General features: G+C 33.2%; 2 protein-coding genes and 1 long non-coding RNA gene across 4 annotated transcripts; 2 read left to right on the plus strand and 1 right to left on the minus strand.

The window, feature by feature from the left end:
• Positions 1-1,888: 1,888 nt before the first annotated feature.
• Positions 1,889-5,809, minus strand: LOC140973858 (protein DETOXIFICATION 53-like). Its single transcript, XM_073436951.1, has 2 exons — positions 4,383-5,809; positions 1,889-4,268 (listed from the first exon to the last, which is right to left on the minus strand). The coding sequence occupies exons 1-2, from the start codon at positions 4,449-4,451 to the stop codon at positions 2,880-2,882; spliced, it is 1,458 nt and encodes a 485-aa protein (XP_073293052.1). The 5' UTR covers positions 4,452-5,809; the 3' UTR covers positions 1,889-2,879.
• On the plus strand, positions 2,233-6,913 carry LOC140973859 (uncharacterized). Of its 2 annotated transcripts, none has more exons than XR_012174694.1 (3): positions 2,233-2,396; positions 5,803-6,621; positions 6,730-6,913. It is a non-coding gene; the product is annotated as an uncharacterized lncRNA (long non-coding RNA). The 2 variants fall into 2 exon arrangements; XR_012174693.1 differs by lacking the exon at positions 6,730-6,913 and having other exon boundaries at positions 5,803-6,110; positions 6,600-6,713.
• Positions 6,914-11,946: 5,033 nt separating this feature from the next.
• On the plus strand, positions 11,947-14,391 carry LOC140973860 (NPL4-like protein 2). The gene is made up of 2 exons (XM_073436952.1): positions 11,947-13,158; positions 13,982-14,391. The coding sequence occupies exons 1-2, from the start codon at positions 12,178-12,180 to the stop codon at positions 14,234-14,236; spliced, it is 1,236 nt and encodes a 411-aa protein (XP_073293053.1). The 5' UTR covers positions 11,947-12,177; the 3' UTR covers positions 14,237-14,391.
• The last annotated feature ends 8,412 nt before the right edge of the window (positions 14,392-22,803 follow it).

Raw genomic sequence — 22,803 nt, forward strand, 5'->3', positions numbered from 1 at the left:
GGTGATGAAGTTTCGAGATATGAAGATTTCTCGCTTAAGTTCTTCCTAAGTTTTGATTCAAGTTGTACAATGCTTCCGCACATTTTATTTCGTTTTGGAATTTATCGCTGTAAGACAAGATTATTTTGAGTTAATGATGAAATAGACTGGTTTTTGGTTTATACTGTACTACGAGGCTTGTTGTTTTCAATTGTGTGGTTGTAAAACAACGCCGGTGTCGACTAACCCCGGTCTCGGGGCGTGACACAACTTTAGAGAAAAATCTAGAAAATTCCATAAAATATAATTTTCAATTCAAATGCTAACCCCAATTCCCAACAGGGGAAAATGGTCTATTGTTGATAGTTTCCCAAAAAAAAACCCTACAAGAAGTTGATGGTGAAGAGATGACGATAATGACTTACATTTTTGGACGAACTTGTAGTACAGTTTGTCCGACGCGATTTACCTGATTAATATGATTTGTAAGTTATTGGATTTGTCTGGAAGTTTATCCAGTACACAACGAAATATTACGAATGTTGGTTCCATCTTCGTCGAAGTAAATCAAAATGAAGATTCACAAAATTTTATATAGATAAGTGATTATACATGACCTTCGAGATGGAGCTCATGTTGATAAAATTACAATCATTCTGGTAATTAAAGATATTATCGTATACTGTAGTTACATTATGAGAAATTTGAAAAAATCTCTACTCTTTAAAATTGTTTAGATATAATTTTCACCATCTCTTTCTATATGTTAAATGGATTAAGTAAATAATTATTGAAAATAAAAATATCAAATTCTCAAAATTTTGGGATGGCTTAGATGTTCTAAAGCTTAAAATTTCTTATTATAATCATACTGTGTCCACTTTTCATTTCAAGAATTGTAATTTGATACTTGTGGAGCGCAGGAAAACACCGCAAATACGGACTCGCACAATATGCATATATCTGAAAAAAGTTTGATTTTTTATATACATTTTCTGACTTTTATAGCTTATTGATTCTGATTATTCGAAATGGACAAATGAATAACAATGGGTTTCAGTTGGGAATGAGAATCGGTTATAAGATCCTGGGAATGATGATGATACAGAACGCTTGATAAGTTACAAGTTCAGGATCCCACTATTTTATGTTGTTTGATACTTGTGTTTGATGAGTCGGCGACTCACTATTTGTCTAAAATAAGTTTCGAGTGTTTTAGATGAGAAGTTGGGAAGAAAAAAAATTATTTCGAGAGCTTCGGATCGAGGAGTTGTACATTATTTGGATTATTTTATGTTTAAGTTTGAGATATCAGGATAACTTATAAGTTATATCTATGGCTGGATGTAAACAATGTTGTTTTAACTTGGTCATTTGATTTTGTCCTTTTTGTTCAGAAATTTGTGTCTGATTATCGGTTAAGAGTCTATTATCTTGCAATAGATTATCTTCTGTTTGTTCCTTCTGTGTTTCGTTCATATGTTTCAAACTTTCAGCACAGTCTCATTTGTTTGGTTGAAGCGATTAGTAAGATAGCGAGACTTTGCTTCCAGTTATCTGTTTTTGCTCGCGCCAGGTAGTAGGACAAGAACCACCCGGTTGTCGATAGACTGTTTACAGGGGACACTCGCCTCTACCTTTCAAGGTTGCGTTAGGAATGTGCCATTACATATCTCATATCCATTTTTAGATTGGCTTTTGACTAAACTATATGTATTTTCCTTCGACTGTGAGCTACATGTATTGGCAAGAGACATCAGTTTTGTATCTCTATTGCTAGTTTTTCGTGACAAATGCGCATGTAGATCTGAGTTCTTTGATTGTGGTGCGGGTTTTAATCGCTCTATCCCAAGTGACTGGAATCTCAGTTAATTTAGCTTATTTTATGTGACAGGAACAGTGTTTCCTGTCACCTGTCAAGTTTATTGGCATCTTAAAATTTGTTTAGCATTAAATTTTGGTTATATTTGAGTTGGTTATTATGTAGCTCGAGGAACTTTTGGCGTGAGTATTGGTTGGTCCTATAATCTTATAATTGCACTCTTGATAATTGGAAAAAGGTGAGAAACAGCAGCATCAGAGAATGTATGAATACTGCTGTTTGATCAGTAAATTGTTCGTTTTTTGATGTTTTGATTTGAAAAGAGACGTGTATTGGATATATGCTTCAAATTGTTTCTTTGTTTTGTCATTTTCCCAGATAGTGGAACATGAACCTGATCTGTTGTTTCACAATGAAGGTAAATGATGTTACTGTCTTGAAGGACACAATTTGGGATCAGACAAGGATCGACGACTAATTTTTATACTTCAGCTTCACTACCCTGCCAGTTCGGTTATAAGGTGGGGACAAATGAGTAAAAAAGCCTTCTTTATTTCGAAGCAATGGCAAGAGTTCAAGCTTTTCACTCCTCTTGGTATGCTTAGCATTTATATAAGTAACATAGTGCAGTCTTTTGCGAGATTCTCATATTTTTCACCATTATCTATTCAGCTTAAAATGATAAGTGTGTACGCAGAGTATTAAAACTTATCTTTAAATGTCTATACTTTAGTTACGGATGTTTGCTTAGCCACGTTATTTGTGCATTCCGATCTATTTTCCTGTAACTCCGTAAGAGAATTTCAAACTAGAATTAAAGCATGATAGATTGTATTACACATGGAAATCAATAAGACTCTTGAAATCTTGATAGGATATTGTGACTCTCTGCCTTTTTAGGATAAAAAGTCATTTTGGTCAGAGTTATACTAGGGAAATGGGGTTTGCCAATGCTACCCCATCTCAACTCTATTCCCTCAGTCCTTGTAATGCATATTTTCTGTACCTTAACATCTATTCTCACTACCACTTAACGATTTATTGAAGTTCATGAATCCTAGTATGCTAGTTGAAATTATCAGCTTAAGAGATTGGCTTCCAAGTTATTCTTAATATCTTCTTTTTCTCGAGTTAGTTCTTTCGCTCTGCTGGCTTGCTGTTCCCAATTTGTGTAAAACAGAGTGCAAACCATCATGCATGTACATGAAACTTCTGCTGCCGCAAGCCCAAACCACAGCCCAATGAAGCCCATATTAAATCTGAAGGCCAACAGAACTGCAACTGGTAAACCAATAAGATAGAAGGACAAAAAATTTATGTTGCATGCCATTTTTGGCCGAGCACATCCTACTAAAATCCCACATGCCGTTGTCTGGGGGCTGTTACCTAGTTCACAAAACCCCAATATAGGAAGAGTGATGGACGTCAAGTAAAGAATCTGTGGTTCAATAGTAAAGAGTTTTCCCCATACATCTCTTACTGCAATTGTGAATAGGAAGGCCAGAATTCCCCATAGAATTGCTAGAGTGAGCCCAATAACTGTTGTCCATTGAGCCTGTCTTGGCTGATCAGCCCCTAATTCATGGCCTACCTGTATTGACAGACCTGTGCTCAAAGAAGAAGGAAAGATATAAAGCAAGCTCGTGGTTTGGATTAAAATGCCCATTGCAGCCACATTGGCCTGTGGATTATGTAATAGACTGCAAAGCAGTAACAATATTTCGTAACACCACCACTCTAGGCATACCGACAATACACTTGGTACTGCAAGTGCTAGGAGAGGCTGCCAACCTTCCAAAAATTTGTTAGATATGTCTCTGTTCCAAGGTTTTAAAGAGGTTTTTGATAGGAGAAGGTAAATTAGCAGCCCTAGATTTACATTTAAAGTGTTCCAAGCGGAGGCTAGGGCAACTCCTTTCACACCCATGTTTAGATGAACAACAAGAAAGTAGTTGATTGGACAGTGAAGAAGCATTGCACATATTACTGATGTGGTTAGGGGTCTGTTAATGTTTTGGGTCCTCAAGAATGTTCTCAGGGGATGGAAGTGAGCCTGAACAATCAAGTCAGGAATGGAATACTTTATGTAGATCTTTGCCACTGCGGCAATGCTCTCATCTTGGCCTAACCATAAAAGGATAGGTTCAATGTTCAACCACAACAAAGAGATCGGAATGGCTGCAACTAAGAGAAGAAAGAGAGTCTTTCTGTATGTTTGACTTAGAATTCCCCATCTCTTTGCTCCATAAGCTTGATAACATATTGGCTCCATCCCCATGGCCAGTCCCTTGAGGACAGAGTAACCTGTTATATTGGCAAAGCTAATTGACAATGAACCACCAGAGAGTGCAACGTCCCCAAGATGTCCCAAGAATAGCATTGATATGAAAGACTTGGAATACATAAGCAAGCCTGTTATAAGAATAGGGCCTGCAATACTTGCTACTGATGCTAGCTTCTCTGCAATCTGCATTGTGTTAATATATTTAGTTAAAAAAAGATATCCATATCTTTCCAGTATCGATTATGCGAATATGGTAAAGTATATTGTGATTTTTTTTTTGCTGTTGCATTCAATTACGAAGAATTTGAGTCGCATGATGATTCTGTATTGTATTTGATCTGTCTGAAACTCCTCAACTTTTTTCATCAAGTACACTCGGTTGTGATTGTTTATTATGATCCTTTGGCTAAATGTATATATAGTCTACCTGATAACTGAGTGCTGAATAGTCTTAAGATAGATGTTTATGCAACTCGCAAACCCCATAGAGAGAAGAATGAAAGGGAAACCTCACATCATGCATGTGTACAACGTGTAGTGTCTATGAATATTTGGGATATATCTTATTTTTCATGAATGGCAAGGATGAGTTAAAGATATCCACGGAACACTGCGTGGTACAACAGCTCCTTTTAAGAAACTGATGCCAGTTGGCATTTTGCATGCTGCAAAATCAATTTATGTTTATCTTTGTATCAAAGTCTCCTGTTTTTCCATTTGCCATTTCTACTATGGGAAAGAGGATAAAATTAGGTATATAATCTGATTTGAAAATCTAAATGTTATGTTAAATTATTTGGTGCTTTTGCATTTGTCCGCTTTGATAGATATTTGATACCATTTGCTGAAGTTAAGTTTTCGTATCAACTGTGATGAGAAAAAACAAAATTGTTTAACAGACCAAGTAAAATGCAGTTTCCAACTTTTGTCTTGAGGCAAAGACACGTGAATTGCTCCACATTGCATCTTTTTTCATAAAAAAGTTATCTGCTTCCTTGATGTTCCTCTCTGTGTGAGTTTTATTCTATTTGTCCAAGTTTATTCATTTTTGAAATATCAATCATAAGTAAGCAATAAACTTATAAAGTCTTATGTTTTCTTGTATATGAATTCCACAATACTTAATTATTCTACTGGCTAAGTTGGCTAATGTTGCCGTCTGCTTTTAGTTGGTCTCGTGATGAAATTTGCATTAATGCGAGCAAGAAACGTGTTTTGTGCATATTACTCTTGACCTCTGGATTATTTATATTATTATTATTCATGTTTAACTTTCATGTACTGTTTCACCTGTTTGGTTAAACCGGATTTATAAAATTTAGAGTTCAATAATACATGTACTTGATTAGATTGGCATAAAAACGCTTAAATACTTGCAACCTAGTTTGGTGTTAGAAATGAAATCAAATATGAACAAGTGGACAAGTTTTTCTGAGTATTCTTCTACCTTTTCCCTGTGAGAAGAAGGATAAATGCAGAGTGACCATTTGTAACTAATGGATGAAGGGACTGGGAGAGAGTATTTTGTATTCATAGAAGGACAAGGAAAGATTTGTTGATTTTGCTCACCTGTGTATATCCAAGTTCGTTATGTATTCTATCTCATCTACTTTGTGCTGTTATGTCTAGTCATTTTAACAATCAAATTGTTCTTTTTACAGTGGACAATCTATGAGTTTTAACTTTGGGATTTTGAATAGTTGTTATTAACTTTTAGGTTGATTTTTCAATATGGAAAGGGAAGTTACTCAAATCCCTGCCAGTTGAATTTTGTTCAATGTGAAGGCAAAGAGGTGTTGTATAACTTGTATCAAACTTGATTTAAGTTCAGCGCTTACCTGCTTCAACTGGTGAGTTTTGTAAGACATGGTACTTTCTCCATCCCATCCATCATGCTCACATTGTCTTTCCTTGTCTGTGAAATGAAAGACCTCTGCTTTGTGGGACTCACATGTATAGTTCATTGTAGGCAGTGTTAAGCGCAGAGTAGCATTTCCCATGGTAACCACGGTAGATTTGACTCGGGTGAGTTTTATTTGGTTGGAATGAGATTGAAGTGATTTGAATTTGTTTTCATGCCTCCTATTTAAGCTTGGAAAAGCTTCGCAGTGGGAGATTTTATTGAGGTTGTCTTTGTGTATTAAGTCACAATTGTCGTCATTACATTGTATCTTATTTGGTCCAAGGAAAACTTCTATGGGTTTTGGATATATCAGTAGGACAAAGTCTGATGATGTAAAGCTTTGGTAAATAGCAATTGCTCGTGATACTTCTGATAATGTAGTCCTGGAGGCTAAATTTGTATTGCCCACATAGAAATCAGTATGATTAGTAAGTGCGACAGAATCCAGTCTGCTGTCATTTGATGGTTAAATTTACCAAATCCAGATACCCTTTTCATATGCAGCCCTTGTCAATAAAGTGATGCATTAACTCTTGATTATTGAAACAAATTTTCCCCAATTATTGGTGTTTTATTTTCTGCCATTATTGATGTTCTGCTTTATTTTTCAGGAACCGGATGTTCTTCATATAAGTAAGTATGTTACAACGTTTCTCAAGTCCTAAGAAACCTGTTATATATTGGATGCGTAGCAATAGTATCCAGTAAACGTAGCAAATGATGTAGTATCACATCCTGTAGATACATGGAAAGGCACTCACTAATGGTGACTACGCGCAAGCGTTTCCTCAACATGACAAATGATTTAACATCTAGTGTTGTAAAGGAATCGTGCCGAACTTGCTCCAAATGTCTATAGAGAACTTAAAGAGACAAAAGTATGAAAGAATTTTGTCATTCTCTTACAAGCCTCCAAAAGTTTTTGGGCATTCAGTGTGATAATAAGGCAAGGTTTTCTTGGAATTGCCTGTGTCCATTCTTAGTGTGGTGGTTGTGTTATTTGGAATTACATGATACACTATGCTCAAGCTTTGTTACTTAAGCTGTCTCAATAATTTTGACTATTTCTTCATCATTGTTGTTCACCATCATCACAAGAGTATACCATCTATATATCCGAATCACAAGTTGTGCCCTCATTCAAGCCAATGGGAACAAAAGGAAATATCTAGGCCTCGGATGGATTTTTTTTTTTTTTATATCGGGAAAATGGTTAATGAGATGTTACATTTGGGTGTTATTCCTACGTTATATTCAATAACTATCATTGATCCAAATATATAAGATCGATATTTGAAATCAAATAAACGTTAGATTTATCATGGGGTGTTACCCTCATGGTGGGTTGAACTCAACTTGGGAGAATAGTTGTATTGTTTTCGGGAAAATAATTTTGAGAAATCGTAGCTAAATTGTGAAAGTTTTTATTTAAAATATGATAAAATATATTAATATGGTATTTTTTAGATATGGTGACGGGTAAGTAATAATTATTTATTACTGAGTTTTAGCCTGATCTAGACAAAAGATTGGTAGGTTTTGTTTGACCTTATTTTTATTTGCAAAATCACCACTATTTATTTTGTTGAGCATCATTTCACCCTTTAGCAATAAGTCCTTTATTTTTTAAAATTCAAGCCGAAAACACAAAGCAAAACATGTATTTTGTTGTTTTTTTTTCCTCGTCTTTTCTTCACATTTGACCGAAATACCCAAAAACTTATTTGTTACTTTTTTTTTTACTTTATTTATATAAGGTTTTAAGCTACCAAACTATAAATTTTAACAAAACTTTTTTAAAAAAGTTTTGAAAATGTTTTTTTTTTTATTTAAGAGTCATGAATTTTTTTTTTTTTACAACACATGCTGTCCATTCTTCACTTCATCCAAATGTGTAAAAGATTCTAGCCGCACTTAAAAGCCGAGTACTCTACCGTTGAGTTAGCAACCCGAAGAAAATATAGATTAAACATAATCTCAACAAAGGGTATATAGATACAATCAAAATCAATGAAATTTCAATAAAAAGAAAAGAGATTATACGGGCTAATCACAAATCATTGAGCTAACAAAACAGATTTTCTAATGGATTCGAAACATAAAAATGAATTGATTAGATCAACATACAATAAATTCTCAGATAAAATAAAAACAGAATTATCAAATGAGTTTAAAGCAAAAAAACCTATGGACAGAAACAANAATTAAGAGTCATGAATTTTTTTTTTTATTACAACAGACGCTAGGGAGGGGAATCGAACCCGGGGAGGGAGCCAACTAATCTGACGGGTGAGACCATTGGGCTACAAGCCCGGTCTCTGGAGTCATGAATTAAGATACGAGTACGGCGGGTCTCCCCAACAAATTTAAATAATTTTTTTTAAAAAAATTAAACTATTTAGATATAATCTTAATCTTAAAATACAAATTTTTTATAGATAACATTTTAAAAAAGCCTAGCATGTAACTATGTAAGTTTAAGAGCCTTTTAGTCCATTTATATGTTTCGAGAATTGCAAACTGGAACACCAAATGTTCAAAATTTTGGCGAGGGTGAAGATTGTGGAAGAAATATCATTGTAATCAAATCATTACCTTGTGTAAGCCTTGCAAACTCGAAGATATGGAAGGATATTAACTAGTTTATGGCAAGTCTTCTATCACACCACTTATGAATACAAGGCCACGGGTTGCACGACAATTATACCTCTCAAGCACTCAAATTTTCGAGAATTTCATCTTCAAGAATAGTTGCATTTTTTTAACCTTTTGCGTGCCAAAAATTTTGTCCAAACACTGTCCGGATTCAAGCAAAACTTCAAGATATTTTCGAGCCAAGCAGCATCTCTCAAACGAAACTTTTAAAAACAAAATTGATTTATATACGAATTTAAAGAAATGTTATGACATCAAGATTACAAAGTATGATCTGCTTTATGATTAAAGTTATGAGATGTTATGTCAAGATTTCAAAATTTTATATATGTGTGTGTTGTTATATATTTCGAACGGTCTTCATTTGTTGAGTATTTCACAAAATACTTATTTTTTACATTTTCACATTAGATAAGGACGAAGAACATATTGAAGTAGAATAATATGTTTGCTCATGGTGATGAACTCATGTCCCATCAAGACCAATATTTCATTTCTATTATTTGAATTAAGTTGTAAAGTTTCTGCATTTGCGTTCGTGTTCGTATTCATTTTCATTTTGGAGTTTTCAATTGTAAAAAAATATTATTTTGTGTTATTTATAAAATAGACTGGTTTGATTTATATTATACTAAAAGACTTGTTGTTTTTTGATTGTGTTACTATCCAAAAACACATATGTTGACGTGCATGGGTGGGCGTAGGGATGACAATTTCCTCCGCGGGTTTGGGGCCCCGTGGGAAAATCCTGAAACGGGAAGAGTTCGGGAGAAAGTTAATGGGTTTGGTTTCGAGTTCGGGGATTTTTAAAAATCCCCGAAATATATTGGGGCGGGTTTGGGAATCCTATCCCCGTACCAAACCCTCCCNGTAGAATCGGGGTTTTGGGGGGTGGGGGGATATATAAATCGAGGGCGGGGATGGGGGGGTGAGTCTATGCTCCTCCAGGAGTCATACACCCCATCTCCTTTTTACTGACACGTGTCCTACTATATTATTTTTTAACTTTCACTTTCTGGTTTTGTATTGCTTTTTTATTTTTTGAGAACGGTTTTATTTTGCTTTAACCATGGTTCATTGGTTATTTATGTTTCCGATTTTTTTTTTGTTCTCTCTTTTTAATTGCTTTGATTAGTTTTGAGCTTCTGGTTCTTTCTTATTTTCTAATTTTTTATTTTTGAAAATATTTCTTATTTTTTTATTTTACTATCTATTTATTATTTGACTTTTTTCTTACCGTATAAAATTGAAAAACTCNATGTTCAGTAAAATTGGTCTCCTTTTCTTTCTCCTTTAATGATTCTTTATAAAGTTTACAAAGGTGCTCAGGGGCTCGACAAATACGGGACCAATGTCCTGGAGTACCACATCTGATACAAGAACTTTCAAATCTTTTTGAGTGATTCTCATTAACACTCATATTCTCATGATGTCTTTTCGGTGGATGGTTTGGGACGCTCTTTTGAGATGAGTTATAGAAATAACTATCTCGATTATTTCAAAACCACGGCCGCGTCCACGACCACGACCTCGATTTTGTCCTCGACCAAAATCTTGTCTATAAATATGATTTTGGTTTCCAGGTTTACATTCATTTTTGCTTACGACATTTACTTCAGGAAATTCCGTTGAATCAGTGGGTCGTGCCTGATGATTTCTCAATAACAGCTCATTATTCTTTTCCGCCACGAGAAGACAGGCGATGAGTTCAGAATATCTCGCAAATCCACGCACTCTATATTGTTGTTGTAGAGTTATATTTGATGCGTGAAAAATGAAAAATGTTTTTTCAAGCATTTCCGATTCTGTAACCTCATGTCCACAAAATTTTAGCTGCGAGATTATTCGATACATCGCTGAATTGTAATCACTGACTTTCTTAAAATCTTGGAATTTCAACGTATTCCATTCATTTCAGGCGGTCGGAAGTATAACTTCCCTTATATGTTCGAATCTTTCTTTTAATCCCTTCCACAAAACCATGAGATCTTTTTCAATCAGATATTCACATTTTAATCCGTCGTCGAGATGTCGACGCAAAAATATCATGGCTCTTGCCTTTTCTTGTGATGTGCATATGCCATTTTCTTTTATGGTCTCATTTAGACCTAATGACTCAAGATGCATTTCTACATCGAGAGTCCATTGCATATAATTTTATCCCGTAATATCAAAAGCAATGAATTCGAGCTTTGCCAAGTTTGACATGGTGGTACTAAAAAATTACAATGCATTTTATTAGTTAATGAATATTACAATACAAAGTAATGGATAAACAACAAATACAAACATTCGTAAAAATAAAGAAAACACACGAGGAGGATATTCTCCGATAAGTACAAGATTCGTGAGTATTATAACCAAAATAATTAAAAATAACTTTGTGAAAGCCATCTTCTTTTTTCTTCAAAAATTTGATGAAGAATAATTTTAGAGAAGAAGAGAAAGTTGGAGTGATTGAATGTGTTTGTGAGATCATATTTATAGGGCAAAAACTAGCCGTTTTGTTACCGTTTATGACCGTTGGTGTACAAGAAAATAAATGTATGTATTTGTATAATTTTATGGTAATAATATGGTGTATATAATATTAGTAATGTTTTAAATAATTATGTATATCATATCACAATATTATAATGAAGTGTCATAAGATATTTTGTTTAAAAATCTTATAGGCTTTTATACTCGTCGTATCTCTTACCGAGAGTGTGAGATGTCGTCTTAACATCATCCGAGTATTTATAACAAGTTTTTTGAAAAATTTATTTTTATTATTTATAATAACATTATATTATATATTAAATATATAAACAATAAATAAATAAACAATAAAATAAATATTATTACTTTTGTTATCTTTTTCTTCTGTTTTGGAGCTTGGAAAAATATGGAGGACTTTTAGAGCTTCGTGCTAATGACGTGTTGTGAAAAAGTAAAAATTTACGGTAAAAAGTAAAAATCTCAAACTCTCAAAATTATCACACTACACACTTTATAATATTTTTCTCTCAACTCAATTGTGATTTTCTTCACAAATGAGAGATCTATTTATAGAAAATCTTTACAAATAATCCAAAAATAAAATCATCATTACCTACATCATCACACACTAATTTTCAATATTTACAACTCTTATTTTCAACATTCAAATATTCAACATTCAAATATTCAACATACGGATTTTAAATATTAATTTTCAAGAGAATCATAAAAATGGTAGATGATCCAGAGCCAAGGGGGGGCATAATCGTCCTTTCGTGGCGCAAAAAATTTAGTATTTAAGTTTCATCTCTCACTCTCCTAGTATTCTCTTCTCAGATTACTTTCTTTTTCCCCAATCCTTCTTTCATCTTTTGTTCGCTTCGCAGATAACTCTTGATTTGTACTATCTCTACGATTTTCTTGGTGTTTTCCCACCAAAGATTAGGGTTTTGGGGGGTTAATTTTCATCCATATAGTTGTTCGTTTGCCAATTTCTCTCAATCTGTTCGATTTTATTCCTGAGTAATCATTGCAGTGAGTGGTTCTGTAAACATGATGATCAGAGTCCGGAGCCGTGACGGGTTGGAGCGGGTCACGATCGACAACCCGGTTGCGACTGTCGCTCAAATCCAGGCGGCAATTGAATCCCAGCTTCGGGTGCCAAGACACGCTCAAATCCTGTCGACTAACCAGAACTTGCTTCTAGCAAAGGTCGCCTCCGATTTGACCGGATTTACTGATATGTCGAACCCGAACACCCTGATTTCGTCCCTTAAAATTGGGCATGGGTCAATTGTTTATCTTGCTTACGAAGGGGAACGCACCGTTGCGGGCCCTGCTTTCCAGCCAGCTGGGTCGTTCGGCAGGAAGATGACCATTGATGACTTGATTGCCAAGCAGATGAGAGTTACTCGCCAGGAGAACCCGCACTGTGAGCTGGTCTCGTTTGATCGTGATGCGGCTAATGCCTTTCAGCATTATGTGAGTGAAAATTTGGCTTTTGCGGTGAAGCGCGGGGGTTTCATGTACGGGACAGTGTCGGAGGAGGGCAAAGTAGAGGTGGATTTCATTTACGAGCCGCCGCAGCAGGGGACGGAGGATAATTTGATGCTTTTAAGGGATATGGATGAGGAAAAGTTAGTTGAGGCTATAGCATTGGGGCTGGGGATGAGGAGGGTGGGCTTTATATTCACACAGACTATTAGCCAGGACAAGAAGGATTACACATTGTCGAATTCGGAGATTTTGCAGGCAGTTGAGTTGCACGCCGAAGGGGATTTGAAGGAGTGGGTGACTGCCATGGTGAAGCTGGAGGTGAACGAGGATGGTGCTGCAGAAGTGCATTTCGAGGCCTTTCAGATTAGTGATATGTGTGTTCGGTTGTTTAAGGAAGATTGGTTTGAGCGCGAGGTGCAAGAGGAGGTTGATCCTAAGCTTTCAAGGATGAAAAAGGATGTGATGGTGGGTGTAAAAGATACTAGGGAAGTGGACAATGATTTCTTCTTGGTGGTTGTCAAGATATTTGATCATCAGGTCCGTATCATGTTCTTCCTTATTTTAATATTAATTAGTTGATACATTGGAGTTTTGTTTTGTAAAAAATCAGTCTTTATTAAGTTCTAGTTTGAAAAATATAATGAGATTGAAAGATTGTATTATCTCAAGATCCGTCTCTTTACAATATTCCATAGGATTAGGTCACACTATTGTCCAACTCCAAATTTGATTAATTTTGTGTAAAAGTTAAAGTAATAAACCATTTAATACCTGTGTTGTTTGTTGCATTGCGTTACTTTTGGAAGGCAAAAGAACACAACACTAGTGGTTCAGGAGCCTTCGGCTGGTTATTGTGTATTTTATTCCACAGAATTCAGACTTGAATTTGATGCACGAATGAATTTTCTGCGAGCGACTGATCGCAAGTGGCTGGTTATAATTGCATAGTTTTTGTTTACTGATTTCTGTTAAACATCTATATCGCAAGTGGCGTTAGCTTCCTCCAATTAAGCCCTGTTGTGTACCATATCTGGTTGATACTGCATATCTTTGACGTTTCAATGAAATACTAAGAAGAGACCTTGATTGCTTATCGTACTCTTTTTCATAGTGATGCATTTTAGTTAGCGATGAAATATGAATTGCACTGCATTTGAATTTTGAAGTGTGATGGATGTTGGCTGGTGCTTCAAGATCTGGGCTTTGAATGCGTTTTCAAGGGATACATTTCATTTACCGTTGCACCCTTCTTGTCTACAGCATACTCTCGCAGGCAGCTATCTTTGATTGTTTCTCCTGAAATTGCAAGACATCTATGAATGCTTCTGTCTTCTTATATGAACTTTTTGTGTGATTGCAGGGCCCTCTCACATCAACGTTTCCCATCGAGAACAGGATGTCACCACTAACAATGAATGCCCTAAAAAGTCACCTGGATCGAACAAAAAGCCTTCCCTTTGTGAAGCGAATCTCTGATTTCCATCTGCTGCTCTTGGTCGCCAGGGTTTTAGACATCAAAACTGATATACCTGCGTTAACCGGCTGCGTACTGGCACAAGCTACAGTGTCTGAAGGATACCAGCTGCTAATCGAATCCTTGGCTGGTGCCTCTTGATCGAAACCGAAACTCATTGCAGGGCTATGGATTAATTGGGAATGATCTTTCTATGAAAACTTGCCTATTTGGAAACCTAAACACTTTAACTTCTGTGCTCTTGATTTGCAGTGTAATTTAAAACCGAGCTTTATATATTGCCTTAATTTGTTTTATTTACGTGATTTTTTTACTTTGTTTCTTTAAATCTCCTGGTTAAGGTGCTCTGCATTAGTTCCGAGTTGATTTGGGATATATTGTTGGGCCGGCTCGTCGTTTGAATACTTCAATTTTTTTTTTAAAAAAATATGTCTTTACTATAAAATTAAAATTTAATAATTAATTATATAATTAGTTTTAAATGTATATTTGAGATAGCTAGATTTGTTATACAATCGAGTGAATTTGATTAATTTATACTTCTAATCTTTTTTTATTATTTCGAACATTATTTTCATAAGTGCATTCAAAAGTGTCGAAATTGTTTACTTTGTTTTCTTTCTTAATAATAATAATATCTTGTATCATATATTAAACGATTGTTATTGATTTTAAGGATTTTGAGCTTCTTTCATCTCTTGCGACTTTTTTTGTATATGATAATCAAAAGGAGTGGGAAAATTTACTTCACCGTCAGGCGTCAGAGAAACGAAAGAAGACTTCCATGTCTAAGTTTATCTAAGCCATCCATCCTCAATAAATTTCATTATAAATTTTAGCACTTTTGCTGTAGAAGCACATCTTTCCAACTCCCACATGTGTAGCATTAAGGCTGCGTTTGGTTGCAGGATAAAATAAACTAATGATTAGTATGCAAATGATAAAAAAAATGATTGTTATAGAAATATAATGTATGGTAGTATGTTTGGTAAGATTTTTAAGTATATGATAATTTTGAAATTTTTGATGAAAGTACAAAATTGCCCTTCCTCTNCTTTAGCATAAAAAATAATATTTTTTCCTGGATGACCCAAATAAGAGATCCGTCTCACAAATACGACCCGTGAGACCGTCTCACACAAGTTTTTGACTTCTNGCGGCGGCGGCGGCGGTCCGGCAGCCGAGGTGGTTCAATAGCGGTGAAGGAAGAAGAGTAAAATTAGAAAGATAGTAGGGATAGAGGAGGGATTAATAATCCTGAAGAGGAAGGAGGTATTATTTAATCACACGTAATACCACCTAATCACTTGTAGGAGGGATTGAGCTGGATAAATAAAAATCGTACCAAACGCAGGATAAAGTGTGATAAATTAATCAATCCTATCTAATCCTATCTACCAAACGCAGCCTAAATTTCTATATTTTGTCAATAAAACTTGGGTCCGACTATGTAAAATATCTTTGCGTGTATGAAGCCCGAAAAAACGCAATTAATCATAAAACGTGAATAAAAAGCTATAATTTATGAAAAAATAAGGGAAAAAATCAAACCGTATTAAGCGTGAAAAAATGTAAGTTATTTTAAATAAAAATTTAAAAATCGACCACAATCCGTATTAAGAATGCATTAAACGTCAAAATTTTAAATTTAATTTGAAATCACCTTTTAAATTTTAGATAATAAATATTTGATTGTATAGAATATTTTGACCACAACAAATCTTAAAATTAAATCCCTTTGGTCTTCACCCAAAAGAGTTGAACCCCAAAAGCTCAAGCCCTTCCCCTACACTCGTATTGCTGAAAAAGAGTCCGTTCTTTTGGGAATGAGACACCACACAACGGAGCAGCTTGTGGGACGACTAAATTACAATTTTAACCTTGTATCTTTAAATTTTTTAGCAATTCTGATCATTTTTCATCAATGTGTTGATATTAAATGTATATATATATCAGCACCATGCCAGCGTCACATTAACGTTAATCGGTGCCACGTCTGAAAGTGTCGAAAAAAAAGTATTGAAAAAAAAAACAAAGAGAGTCTATTAATACTAAAATTTGACAAGATATATTATCAAAATCCCAAAGATACAAATATACATGACCTGAATTGCAATTTCCCAAAATATTTTGTCATACTATATTCCTAACCACCTCTTGTCCCAGAAAATCTGGACTACTTAATATTAGGAAAATTTATAGATGATTTTTCAAGCTTGTGTTGAAAATTTTTTACTATGATGATTATTAAATCATTTAATCTGAATTTTTTTGAATGTCAAAATCCATCTCTATTATTATTATTGTTATTATTATATGTATTGTTTTACTAGATTATTGATAATTTAATTTGACAAGTTAAATAAGAAGTCTATGTAGAAACGAAGCTGTAATTTAATTATTACAAGGTTTCAAAGAATAATAATCCTATATGAAAATTAAGTCTCAAGATCCAAACTTTCGCGACGAATCTTTTCAAACCGTCGCTAACATGTTAATGAAAAACCGTCGCAAACTTTGGCGACGAATCTTTTCAAACTTTCGCTAACATTTTTTTTTTGTAGTGTTTACTGATTCGTACGTATATATTGTCTTAATTTTAAAACCCAAATTATTTGCATACAAAATACATATCAACTAATTGACAAAAAAAAAAACTTGAATATGCATAGATTCCGGACTATGATGTTTGTCTTAACTTTGCATTTAAAAAATATATCAAATTATTTTAGATGAAAATTAATTTTTGGATTTGTGCCATAAATTTATAATGTCTCTTTTTCAACTAAAAGCAGGTAACCTCAATTAATGGCTGCTCAGGCGTTTCAACACTAACCTGCCCAGGTTTGGCGACTAGTGACATCTATGTTAAAAAGAAAACTCAAAATTAATTAATTTTTAGGTAACTGAACACATCCGTCGTTTATCCACCAATACACACTCGAAAAATTAATAATTTCGGGTTCCTCAGCATAAAAAAAAAAACGGAAAATTGATTGATTTTTCAAGTTTAAAATGTTTGATCCAATAATACGATCATTTACAAATAAATTTTCGATATTAATTCCTAAATATTTCGCATCGGTCTAATTTGAAATATGTATATGATCATGATTTATATACTCAATTATAAGAATTTATAGGAAATTCAACATTCAATTTTCTCAAAAAACCTAATACATATTGTATTTCAAAAAATCCAATAAAAAAATTCCAAAAAAAGGAGGAGTAATTATTATCATGGTTGGTAAAATAACCCAAAAGATATTGTGTTAATAAAAAAAAAAAGAAATCAAGGTGATGAACTTTGTAACAATACGAACATCATGTTGATTACAAGATCAACAAAATTATACTTCAATTATGAGTTTCTTATACGGAGTTTATTTGAAAAGCACATATTTACTCACTTTTCACTATCACCAAAAAAAAAAAAAAAGAATGAACAAATTCCAAAAAGACCATAAAATTGAAGCAAATCGAGATGAACCATATATAGTTTTCCTCTATCTCTAGTTGTTGTCATCGTTGATCCTCCGGCTCGGACCCGATACCGGCATTTTCCCCTTCGGCAGCATGCTCATGAGTAATGGGGCGTATCCGACTCCATGAATGATCTTCCCATCGACTCGAAACTCCTTCTTCGTCTCGGAGGTTCTTTCCGACGGATTAATAGGATTATCAAGGCCAGAATTCAAGACTTGGATAGGATAAAACGTCGTGCTTTTACATGGTCGAGCATATGTTAACTGAAAACTGAATAAGGAAACGAGAAGAATCGTGGCGAGGAGATGGGGAAATCTTGATCTTGCCATGAGAGGAGTTGGTGTGAGAAGATTTTTGTGCAAGAAAATGAAGGGAAAGTCGGGGTTGGACTAGGTTTTTATAGAGCGTGGATTTTATTAATTTTGTAATAATTTAATATTGTATGCTGTTGAATTGCTAAAAGTCAGCTTATGAATAAAAAGTCGTAGGGTGTTAAAAAGGACTGTCTGAACGCGTTGATTTTCGGCAATATTTGCCTGTTTTCAAGTCTTTTTTTTCTTTTTGCAAATTCATTTATTTTAGTCAAATCTTAATTTTAGTCTCGTGTATTACATGTCATAACTTTTAATCATGAATCTTTTGTTGGATCAATTATAATATATTACTTATTAATTTTATTTCTAATATTAAAATCATATAAATTTTTATAATACGTTGTTAAAAACATGTGAAAATTTTGATATATTTAACTAAATGTTTATAAAAAATTATCATTGATATTAGTGATTTAATTTTATGATAATATAGTTTTGTTTTTCAATAGTTGGTTATTGAATAAAAATATTTAGAATTAAATTAAAAAAATAACATAGCATGAAACTAAATTTAGTTAGCATAAGAGAATCGTGTTTAATAATATAGCATAGTACAAATTTGATGTAGAATATATACAATATCATTTACTATTTATAAACTTTATAGAAATCTGGTTATGTTATTACAACATGAACTGAATTTTAAATACGAATATGAAATCATATTATTTCAAATATTTCAATTCAATTTCATATTTTTACAATCTATACTATTTACTACTTATAATCAAGGTTCTAAGAAACGTGAAGCGCCCCGAAGCGCGAATGTCGAGCTCCAAGTTTTTCAAGCTTAAGTGAGAAAAAATATTTTTTATCTTAAGTGTAATTGTAATTATCTCAAACCAATAAATAGATAAAATAAGAACACTGTTTATAATATAAAATATCCTTAATTAGTGATCTCCTATAGTGAAGGATTTTTGTGGTTTATAATTTTTAACTCTATTTTATAAAAAGATGGGCTAATAATTTTTAACTATATTTTAAAATCTCGCGATATAATGGTTGTAAATATCGCTGTAATGATATATTGGTTGTACCTTTAGCATTATTCTAATTTTTTTTTTATAAAATAGTCCACATTTTTTCTTTTGATTTTAAATTAAACTTATTTTTAACTTTATATCAACTTAGAGTTTTCACAGCAATTTTTTTGTCCACTTTAATTTATTTTAAATGTTTTTTTTAAGGAATTTTAAATGTTAAAATACACAGTTATTCCAATTCCAAATATAAGTCAGAGTAGTTGAAATTTGAAAACTTTTAATTAATATAATTTTAACCCCAAGTTTTGCCAGTAGCGCGTGGACAGTATTTTGTGGAAATGCTGGGGCATTTGACGTCATAGCGTGGCGAAACCGCAACTGAGTGGCTTCCCCCGTAATCTACTTACTGCCCGCGCCGGTGCATCGGCGGATCCAGCTTCGAGCCCCAGAACTTGCGATACAAGTAGGCCATTATTACCTAGCCACATTTCAGCTTCGAGCCCCAGAACTTGCGATACAAGTAGGCCATTATTACGTAACTACATTTCTTCCAATTCTCATAAAATATTTTAACGGATATATATACAGTAAAACATCTTCTTATAGACATCTTGTTGAATGCTACCAACATATATCTTAGTCACGTTTAGTGTCGTACCTGATATTTTAAGAATTTGAGTCGAACTTTAAAATTATAGTTCATCGGTTTATCATTAAAAGAGTTTTTTCAAAACATAAAGACGTCGTGCTCAAATTATAGACGAACAAATAATTTTATTTGTATAGTTAAATGTCAATATATAGTTAAGAAAATCGAAGTCATTTTTATCTTTGGAATTGTTGTGCTCAAATAATAGAATAAATATTGTTCTGGACATGTATTTGTTAGACCGTCTCATGTAATACATACTCATGATTTCTTGAATATAACAAGTTCTAGTAAACCACATTTATTTTTATTATTTGTGGTAACGGATTAAATACATCATACCCGTTGTATGATCACTCATAGTGATTTTAAACCTAAACCATTCCTTTTAATAATTTATAGTCGAATGAGGTGTCAAAATCAGATACGACCTATCAATTTGACACGGTTCAACCCGAAAAAAATCAGGTTTGGGTTTGGTGTTTTCGGGTTCTGGTTAGATCGGATTGGACCTGATAGCTGACCCGAAAAAATTGATCGGGTTGGGGTTGACCCGAGTTGACTCGAAAATTTTAATTTTTTTAAAAAATATAATCAATAAATATTGCCTATATTTTTATATATTGGCATGACACTCTTAATAGTTGAAATCCTATTTTAGTATATAACCCACTAAAATCGTATTCAGTACATAACATCATGCCAAGGTTGTATGATACAAACTGGTCCATAATATTTACAAGAACCATCCATATATAGGACATTAATTCTTGTCGACGTCTTAATATAAATCCAATAACTACGTGCATGTTCTAATGTATAAAACTAGAGAAACTCGTTACGTCTTATCACGGGAAACGTCACTAAATAAATGGTAATGAAAACATGTGAACATTACTCGCACAAATCAAAAAGCAATTTTGACTTAAATTATATGAAGTACTTATATGAAGATATTATGTGATCATGCATGTGTGCGTGGCAAGAATTTTCATAAATGACAAAATAAAGCATGCTTATTGCACGAAATAAAGGTTACTTTATAGCTACATGCATGTAAAAAAAAATTCAATCAAGCAATAGTAGATTAAATGATGGTGCATGAGTTGATTTTCATGTACATGCTGGTTAATTGTATTTTTTTTTAATGACAAATTAAATAAATATAAAATTTTCATGCCCGCCAGACTTAATTTAGCGCATGCGCATGAGGTAAATATTTTCAATTTTTTTTATAAAAAGATAAAATAATTTTTTTATTTTATATATATATATATATATATCCTCATAAAAAGTCTAACAGCAAGGAATACGGATCAACCGACAATACATGAGTAATATTAATGTTGATAGTGTTAACACGGCTTAATAAAAATCAGTAGATTTAAAGTTAGAGCAGCATCATGAGAGTAACTTGAACTCAACACTTTTCAAGAAGGGGACTGAACGTATGACGAAGATCTTTTTATAGAATTTGATGAAAAAATTTATATTTTGGAAAAAAATTAAATGCGAAAATTAAGAATTTTCCTCGAAGGAGAGTGCTCGATCATCCATTGTCACCATCCGTGACTTTGCTGTCTGAAATCGTTGGGCTCGTATCGGATTCTAGGTACACAAACTACTAAATCTTGGCATGTCATGTGTGCAATTTAGATGGTTTGACTTTGCTGTGTGAAATCGTTGGGCTAGTATCGGATTTGTTTAATATAAAACTAGTAAATCTAATGTCCATTTAGAATAAATTTTAATATAAAATATAATTTATATGTTGCAAAATATTTTATGAAAAAAATATTATAAAGTTGATGTTTGATTTTCTAATTTTTCCGTTATGCATGTGTGTTTTTTCTTAAACAATGGTATTATGGGGATAACTACTTTTGGTCTCTCTTTTCGTAATGAAATTTGTGTCCCAAAATATATCTTCTCCCTTAAGGATTACGATTTCTTGCGAACTCGATGGAAAATCCGACGCCCGACTCGAATGAAGGATGTTATGAATGAGGTTTTATACACAATTAAATAAATGAATAATCGGGTATGAGGATTTTTGGGTACGAGAATAGATGTGGAACCGAAAAATAAAGTTAAAGATCTTATAAGGCTTTAGGCCCAAAGAACTTTGGAACAGATACTGGGCCAAGCCCGTCTTCTCTAGCTTAGTTTCCTATGTCCGAAGCTAAGGGAGCCGACACAATGGGTTTCGATTTATTACATGTCCGTGTCTATTGGCCCACTCCAATCTTCCAAATATAATAATAAGATATATATCATTATCAGTTTAAAATATATGCTTTCAATTTGAGTAAATAATTATATTTGAGCAATTTCAACAGTAACAAATCTGATTTTTTTTTTTAAAAAAAAATGAAATGAAAATAATAAAATAAGAGTCTCCTAGCCATTACCCTCAAATTTATTCGATTAACAATAGTTATATATCACTAATACAGATCCACCTATTAATACATTTACAAACATATAAAAGATAAAAAGTGAAAAATAATATTTCAATGATATATCTTCTGGTCGAAATTCCAAGTATCACGTCCTTTTTTATATTTATACTTGTAATGATACAAAAAATCTTATAAATCACAAATTTTACACAAAAATTCCTATAAAGTCGTCTCACGGAATAAAATATGAAGAATTCGGAGGAAAAACACATAGAAGATGACATATATATGTAAAAATTACTAATAAACTCAGACTATCAAAGTCACATACAAATTATGTAGTGGTAAACTGAAAATAAACTCCGGTGTCACATTGACACATCAAAGCGATTACTATATGATGCTCGAGAATTATTTTGCGTGGTAATATGGTAGACGTTTTGATCTCTTAAAAAAATCCAATATTGTTAAAGCTTAATAATTCAAAATTTTTGTGATGAAATGAAAAATTGAGGAGTGTTGAAAAATTATTTAAAAATGTGAAAAATATTTGTGTTGAAAATGTGAATGTTGAATGTTGAAAATTAGGTAAAATTAGGTGTTGAAAATTGAAAATTAGTGTGTGATGATGTAGGTAATGATGTATTTTATTTTTGGATTATTTGTAAAAATTTTCTATAAATAGATCTCTCATTTGTGAAGAAAATCACAATTGAGTTGAGAGAAAAATATTATAAAGTGTGTAGTGTGATAATTTTGAGAGATTGAGATTTTTACTTTTTACCGTAAATTTTTACTTTTTCACAACACG

Source organism: Primulina huaijiensis, chromosome 3 (genome assembly GCF_012295235.1).
Source record: "Primulina huaijiensis isolate GDHJ02 chromosome 3, ASM1229523v2, whole genome shotgun sequence".
NCBI classification, from domain to species: Eukaryota; Viridiplantae; Streptophyta; class Magnoliopsida; order Lamiales; family Gesneriaceae; genus Primulina; species Primulina huaijiensis.